Raw genomic sequence first — 8,432 nt, forward strand, 5'->3', positions numbered from 1 at the left:
GCTGTAACCAAATGCTGTCTAGTGACTTGTGATAGACAGGGCTTTAACCTCTGACAGCTAGATTCATTGTTGGTACAACAACCAATCATTGGTTTTGACGACATGAGCCTAATCAAAGTTGGAGTATAAAAACCCCCTTGGAATATATAAGGTACACCAGTGTGGCAAGCTGTCTCTCAGATTGCATTTGCTTTTACGGATCTGTTTAGTACTAAAAGAAAAAGAGAAAGGGTGAGGGGAAAAAAAAAAAGGAAAAAAAGCTGCACTGAATGTGAGATCATGCAAAAGCTAGCAATCTATGTTTATATTTACCTGTTCATGCTGATTTCAGTTGATCCGGTGGCTCTTGATGATAGTAGTCAGCCAACAGAGAATGCTGAAAAAGATGGACTGTGCAATGCTTGTACATGGAGACAGAATACAAAATCTTCCAGAATAGAAGCCATAAAAATTCAAATCCTCAGCAAACTGCGCCTGGAACAAGCTCCTAATATTAGCAGGGATGTTATTAAACAACTTTTACCCAAAGCTCCTCCGCTACAGGAATTGATTGATCAGTATGACGTCCAGAGAGATGATAGTAGTGATGGTTCTTTGGAAGATGATGACTATCATGCCACAACTGAAACTATTATCACAATGCCTACAGAGTGTAAGTAACCCTGCTGCTTTCCTATCACGCTGCTCCACTGAAAGAGTTGTCTCCGTGCTGTAGAGCAACCGAACTCCTTCTCAGTCTCTCCCAACAGGCTGCTGGCTGAAGCGTGTTAGAGGGAGGGAGAAGAGCATATTTTTAAAGAATTTGAGTCAGGTTCAAATGACCTTGTTGTGATCTTCTGTTTTACTGTTTGTTTTTCTGCTCCTTATAATATGTATGCCTGTAGCACTTCGAATTTGTCAATTGCCTTAGAAAGCAATGTGAGATTTGCAGTTTAGTTAACTTCATTATTTGCAGGATTCAAGGCATTGCTTATCACAAAGATAAAGCACCACTGCAGATGAGATAACTGTTTTTCTCTGAGTAAGGTTTCAGTCACCAATATTTTTAAGAGCAACAGAAATTAGCAGAAATACAAGTTAGAGCACTAGAGCTACTTAACTGCAAACATTATAGCAAGTGCAAGTATAGAGTTAAATTCTTGCTTCTTTGCTGATCCCATAAACTAGCACCACCCACCTCTGAGTTAAAACTATATATTTAAAGCAAATATGTGTGCAACAGATTTAAATGTTAAAATGTCCATGTTATAGCAATCAGCTCCAGTAATTGTGCCAAGGAAGAATGAAGGCATTTACTGAATGAGCAGATTCTAAGTTATCTTCTGAGCGCTAAACATCTGCTATGACTCCTATCAAGTATCTTTTGCACAGCTAATACTATAGTATCTCATGTTCTTCATCAGCTAAAGTATTTGGCTATGGCAGCTGTTTTTTTTAAATAACACTTATGAATATGATGTCAAAAAGGAAAAAGATAACAGGACATATAAGGCATAGATTTGTTACCTGTAACAGATATCATTACAATACTCATACTAGAATAAAATCAGCTGCTGTAGCTAGCTAAAAATGTACACATCAGTTAAAAATTAACTTTACATATAAAATTTTAAACTTTAGTTAGTAAGATGGGTACTTAATAGCAATATATTATTGCAGTCCTACCACAGTGCTGTAATTGAGGTCTGCCCACAGTTTTATTCCAGCCTATTATGTCCAAGCTTTTATAACCATTTTTTTATTGAACCATGATATCATTACAGTGACCGAAAAAAGGTTATTATGTTTCATTGATCTGTTAATTTGCAGTTCATTTCATACTTTTCATAAAAAGCCTTTAAACTATTTTAAATGCACTAAGAAACAGTTATCTTTAAAGAGGAGGTTTATGAATGTTAAAGCTCTGCACCATTTAAGATTAGTATTACTCATTTTATCCTAGCATAGAAAGATATTGTCATGAGTAGGTAAGATAGCTGTATTACAGGCTACAGGAAACAAGAACATTGCACTGCAAATAACTTTCCTACGGTATTGTTCAAATGAGAAGAAAAGATGATCCTTAAAGTAACATTAATTATACTTTTTTTCCACTGAGAAAAGAAATTAGTGTTCATTCATGTAAAGTGCTTGCCCATAGCTGCCTCTGTTTGTATGATATGTAGCCCACTAATATTATTTACTAAATTAGAAATATTTGGACGATCACATAAATGTTGAGTCAGCTGACGTAAAGATGCTATTCTGCATGTTTTGGAGAGGTATTCAGGAGATGAATACCAGAAATGAGTTGGTAGTAGTCATTGCATAGTGCAATAGGCTTTGCTCTGTCTCCAGATAATTTTTGTGCAGAGAAGAGATTTTTTTGCAGCTTCATTAATCTGTCTGCAGGTCTGATTAGCTGATACAGCTAATGCTGAGGACTGAATCCTCCACAGCTTCTTTCTTTTTGTGATTTCCCATCATTTTCGAATTTCAGCCTGTGCACACTTCTAAGTGAATAGCCTACAGAGTTTAATAGACCAGCAAGATCTGCTTAGAAAATGTTTAACCAAATCTCATTTAGTCTGTTTACAAAAAGACCATGGTTTCCTTATCACATTATGTTACTTTCAGTTGACAGCATAATGATTTTGTTGACATCCATTAAATTTGCTGTAGAGTGTAAAACTCAGAAAATTAATTATGTTACATCCACTTTGTTACTGATATTCTGTTTATAACATTTTGTAAGATGTCCTACATAGTCTGGAAAAAAAATAGGGTTTATATATGCATATCTCTTTCTGTTCCCTGTTCAGTAATCTATTCTTTCCATTCATTTATAGCTGATTTTCTTGCACAAATGGAGGGAAAACCAAAATGTTGCTTCTTTAAGTTTGGCTCTAAAATACAATATAACAAAGTAGTAAAGGCTCAATTGTGGATATACTTGAGGCAAGTCCAAAAACCTACAACAGTGTTTGTGCAGATCCTGAGACTTATTAAACCCATGAAAGACGGTACAAGATATACTGGAATTCGATCTTTGAAACTTGACATGAACCCAGGCACTGGTATTTGGCAGAGTATCGATGTGAAGACAGTGCTGCAAAATTGGCTCAAACAGCCTGAATCCAATTTAGGCATCGAAATAAAAGCTTTCGATGAGAATGGACAAGATCTTGCTGTAACTTTCCCAGGACCAGGTGAAGATGGATTGGTAAGTTTATTTAGAAATATCCCATTTAAACATCTTGCATTTTATCGGAAAGCACTGAAGTTGTGTTTTAAGGAGAAAATGGAAGCATTGCTGAGGGAGTGGGAGACAAAAGTTCTGTAAACACAGTTCCTTCAATTCTTTGCTCTCTAATCACGTCAAAATCGCATAACATTCCTATGTCTCCATTTTCATATTTGAAAAATTGAGACAGCTACATTACTTCAGAGAGATGTTGAGAGGCATTAACTGGAAAATGCTTTGGTAATTATTGATGGATGATACTGCTGAAGCAACATTGTTTTCAGATTCAAGAGTTTAAAAAAGAGTTTAAATACTGCTTAATAAGAAGTTATTTTGTATAAAGTTAAAAAGAATAGTCATTAGGTTCTTTCACTTGTTGTTGCCTCAACTTGAGTTGCCTCAAATATTGTTGACAAAGTATTTTGCATTCAAACCACGAGAGAGTTTCTCCTTAAATCTGTGTGCATATATTTTCTACTAACGAAAATGAGAATTATCTATGTTTATGAAGGTAAGAACAGATCTTTTTCATAATCTATCTTAAATTATGTACCTCTTACAAAGTGATAGAATGTATCATTTTACCTACTAGAAGTGCTTGAATAGAGAAAGTCTGCTTGATACAATCAGTGGTACATAACGATGAGAAAGATCTTGGCTTTAGAACATAAAATAGCTATCTGATTTCTTTTTGTAAGTATAAATGAACAAATTAAATCTGAAGTATACCAGTTAAACTACAGTGTTTTCCTTGTTGTTTATTTCCCCAAATCACAACTCATCTTCAACCTGTAAAAATTCCTGAACCTATCTACATTACTGAAACAATTACAGCCAAGAAATTCCTGCTTTTGAACAAAATATCTTGCAGTAGATAAAGCTGTTCATGCATCTATGTCATGTTTAGTTTCTTAGCAGTATAATACACTTAAAAGAACTTAAAGAAAGAAAACATTGTGATATCTTAATTATAGGTCCATTATAGAAGTGAATCTCCCATAATTGAAACAGGCCAGTTGAGTCTTACAATAAGGGATGTCCCTACTACCTCCATCCATTTGAATATTTAATACCATGTTTTCACACATATTGATAACCCATGTTTTTTCCATGGTTATCATCTGTAAAAACAACCTGACTGGACAGCGGTGCAGGTTCATATGCACATGCAGCTAATGTAAGAGGAGATGCGCCTTCTCCGTGTTCCTCGCAGCCTGTTCTGCTGCCCAGGATAGCCCCCTGGTGCAAGCCCCTCTCCGTCCTGCCCCTCAGCAGAGGGGCTGAGCCGTAGCACCCTGTGGGCAGTGGGGTACTCATCGGCTGGCAGCAGGTCTTCTCCTGCAGCCCCTGCACTCAGGTCCTCTTCTCTGTCTCCTGCATTGTTCACCTTCCCTTGCTCTTGAGCAGCAGGAAGTCTTCTGCAGCAATGGAGGAGTTGTAGCCATAAAGGTGGGTGTCTTGGAAGGGAGAAACCCGTGCAGCACAAAGTTAGCTGGGCTGTTATTCATTCTTGAGGAACAGTGTCATGCAGTTCCTGGTCATGGAAACACAACAGTCTGGTTAAGCCAACAATGTGCCAAATAAACACATCATGCTGAAATTAATGTAGAAAGGAGGAAACTTCAAGAAGTTTTTCAAGCTTGTGACTGTAAAGGTTGCAATTTCTTCTAAGTTGGTGACTGTGGAGACACACCTTTGGTACAAAGCATGTGGCTCAGAGATTTGCCAAAAGTACATTCTTGGCCACAAGGCTCTTTAAGGAGCCAAAATATTAGCTGCCCATGCAAATTCTGTACAGTAATTCCGCCCTCTAGCAGAGGTAAAAGTTGTGAAGTAAAAGTAGCCTGTACTAACAGGTGAAACATTCTTTTCTACTACCATTTCAATCATTTAAAGCAGTTGGCAATTACGAAGCAATATCTGTCCTTCCTTGGCTGGAAAAGCAACCTCCCTCAAAACCTGCACTGAACACTATTTTTATGAAAGGAATTTCAGAAGGACTCTCAGAAGGGGGACCAGCACCAATCAGATCCTGCCCTTTAAAAGTTTTTGGAGTTTTTTTGTTTGTTTCCTTTTGGGGGTTCTATAGAAGAAAAGTAGCTCTTTTTATAAGGTTAAAAAAAAAAAAGGCAACAAAAAATCCAGCATCCTCCACATTGCTGAAACTGTCTTTTAGCAGTTAACAGAGGTGATGCCGGCTAGCACTGAGAAGATAATTACAGGAAGAAATTATAGCTCCTTACAGAGGAACATCAAGTAAATTCTGGTCCTCAGCATGAAAAAGAGGAATAATCCTTAAGAATAGGTCAAATGTAGCAGAAATTGCAAAGAAAAAATTCTCTGAGGGGTAGAACTTCGGAAAGATTTACAAACATTATTTGAGAATATTAATTTGATACAATCTATGTCTGAGATATTATCTATTTTCATGTTTTTACTGAACTTACTCATAATTACTTCAGTAATATTTCAATATTCCATTTCCTCTCCTCACAGAATCCATTTTTAGAGGTCAGAGTTACAGACACACCAAAAAGATCCCGCAGAGATTTTGGCCTTGACTGTGATGAGCACTCAACAGAATCCCGATGTTGTCGCTACCCGCTGACAGTGGATTTTGAAGCTTTTGGATGGGACTGGATTATAGCACCTAAAAGATACAAAGCCAATTACTGCTCTGGAGAATGTGAATTTGTATTTTTACAAAAATATCCACACACTCATCTTGTACACCAAGCAAATCCTAGAGGTTCGGCAGGCCCCTGCTGCACACCTACCAAGATGTCCCCAATAAATATGCTGTATTTCAATGGAAAAGAACAAATAATATATGGAAAAATACCAGCTATGGTAGTGGATCGTTGTGGGTGCTCATGAGATCATCGTTAGATCCGCTACTTCATAAATTGTGGAAGCTACCAAAAAAAGTTATATCCCCTCATCAGTCCGAAACTGTGAAATCATGTACACTAGGCATTGCTGACATCCAATATGCTGTATGATAGGCTATCGTACAGAACAGATTTAGTACAATACAAGCTACAGAATGTGAACTAAAAGACAATATAGATACCTAATGGCTGGCTTTTAACCAGTGAAAAAGAAAAACTACAATCAAAATCATCGGATTTAACAAATGAATTTCTTACATTGCAAGGGAATCAATATTCAGTCATTCAGACGCAAATTTATATGCAGGTTTCAACATATGCTGGTAGTCAAAAGCAAGCTCCTTGCCACCTGAGAACAGAAGGAGTGGGCTTTTAAATCTATTTCTTCACAGCTTCATTTAATATTGTATTTACAGGAAAATATATACCGGTAACATATACACCACTACACAATACCACCAGAATTGTCCTTAAACACTTGAATATATAGTGCAGAATGGTGAAATGTATAAAATGAAATTCCACATAATGGACAAATCCTGAAATTGGGGATGGTATAGTGTATTTAGAGTGTTTCCATTCCTTTCTTTTATTAGTATGTTAGTAATCAATGGCAATGGTGCTACGTAAGCAGGCTGAGTAAATATAAAGATAATTATCTAATTGAAAGAATTTAGAATAATAATGAATTTGCCCTCTCCTCAGGTACAATACTATTCAACATTCGCAAGAAACAGATATTTTTTAAATGAAAGCGAACAGTTTTCTAGATGTAGTAAAACAAAAGGCAGCAGAGAAGTCTAACATTGAAATTATAATCCCACATTATAATCTGCCTTTGCAACATTACCATTTGCACTATGATAAACCAATGCAAATAGTTGGTTGCTACAGATATCGTTTAAAAAAAAAATGATATAGCTGACTTGTGTAATATGTATGCATCAATATTTTGTAAATAAATGTTTATTTTTTAATCACTGTTGGTATATGTTCATGGCAAGAAAAGAATGAAGTTAACCTGTATTTTAGTTTAATAAATAGCCTTCTCTTCATAATATGATTTCCTGGATTTTAACACAGTAATATGTAGGTAAAATAATGAACAATGCAACGAAGTAAACCATATGTTGAGAATTATAGTACATTTTATATGTTTTTTACATTGGTATGAGCCATCTGTGGATAAATGATGGGTGTTGACATGTTTATAAGGTTCTTTGAGTTACTGTTTTTATGGTCATTTTGATCCACAACTGATTTTCCATACTTTGAATGTTATATCCATAAATAATGATGATACCATAAAAGATTGCTATTAAATGCATTTTCTTATATTTAAAAATTTGCAGCAAAGTAATATCTTTGAGTAAACATAGTAAACTGATTTCCACATGAATTCTGTATATTTTCCTTATAATAAGAAATTGTTAATCAAAATTAAACATCTATTTACTATAAAGTTCATTTCATTTTACATGTAAAACATGACTGATAAAATAGGCATTTAACACAACCACTCTTAAAACATCTTCATTTTAGTATGATGCCCATTTGTGTTATATCCCAGAATCCACTTTCAAATCTTCCTTTGTGTAAAACGATTGTAAAATTTCAACATGTTTGATTTTCTTCCCCTTTTATATTTTTTCTGCCAGGGAAGGAAATATTTTGTACTGAGTTTTCTACTTCTTTATTTTCATGTAAGGACATAATTTATTGCTTGTGTGACAACATTCAGAAGTTAAAAAACAAACTTTTTTAGAGTTTCTAGAATTTTTTGAACTATTTGGAGTTCTGTTAAAGCTGTGTCCAAGTATCAAGCAGATGTTCAGCTTCTCCCAATATAGTTCAACACGGCAGATTTCTGGGGCTCTTAAGTACATATTCAGTTTAGTTTCCCACAAAACACAATTAGAATAAATAAAATATATTTTAAAAATACTTAGAATATTAAAATACAGCATGTAGCAGAAACTTCAAGAAATGAAAGCACAACCCAGCTTCTTCTCTGAAAACCAAGGTTACAGAATTAAGGGAGAAATCCTAGGTTCGTTTATGTCAACAGCAAAACTTTCACTGACTTTAAGGGATGACAACATTTTACCCTTTGACTTTGAACTTGTGACACTGAGGCACCAGACAGTTCAAATGAGCAGCATAGGACTATCCGCAGTGTGCATTTGCATGACCTGGGCCTTAAAGTATATCGAAAGACTCTGAAACTGTTTGGGAAATTCATTTGAAATCTCCTCTGTATACTGAGCAGTTAGACCTTCATTTAGTCCAGGTCATTCAGATAGCAACAGAGGCAAAGA

General features: G+C 35.5%; 1 protein-coding gene across 1 annotated transcript; it reads left to right on the forward strand.

Moving 5' to 3' along the window:
* The first annotated feature begins 279 nt into the window (after positions 1-279).
* Positions 280-6,100, forward strand: MSTN (myostatin). Its single transcript, XM_013952173.2, has 3 exons — positions 280-652; positions 2,829-3,202; positions 5,720-6,100. The coding sequence occupies exons 1-3, from the start codon at positions 280-282 to the stop codon at positions 6,098-6,100; spliced, it is 1,128 nt and encodes a 375-aa protein (XP_013807627.1).
* The last annotated feature ends 2,332 nt before the right edge of the window (positions 6,101-8,432 follow it).

This window comes from Apteryx mantelli, chromosome 6, assembly GCF_036417845.1.
Source record: "Apteryx mantelli isolate bAptMan1 chromosome 6, bAptMan1.hap1, whole genome shotgun sequence".
NCBI classification, from domain to species: Eukaryota; Metazoa; Chordata; class Aves; order Apterygiformes; family Apterygidae; genus Apteryx; species Apteryx mantelli.

Excerpts from the sequence above, each read along its gene's own strand:
- MSTN (XM_013952173.2), top strand. The coding sequence starts at position 280 with ATGCAAAAGCTAGCAATCTATGTTTATATTTACCTGTTCATGCTGATT. Across the intron at positions 653-2,828 it reads TATCACAATGCCTACAGAGT|CTGATTTTCTTGCACAAATG; the intron begins GTAAGTAACCCT and ends ATTCATTTATAG. Across the intron at positions 3,203-5,719 it reads GACCAGGTGAAGATGGATTG|AATCCATTTTTAGAGGTCAG; the intron begins GTAAGTTTATTT and ends CTCTCCTCACAG.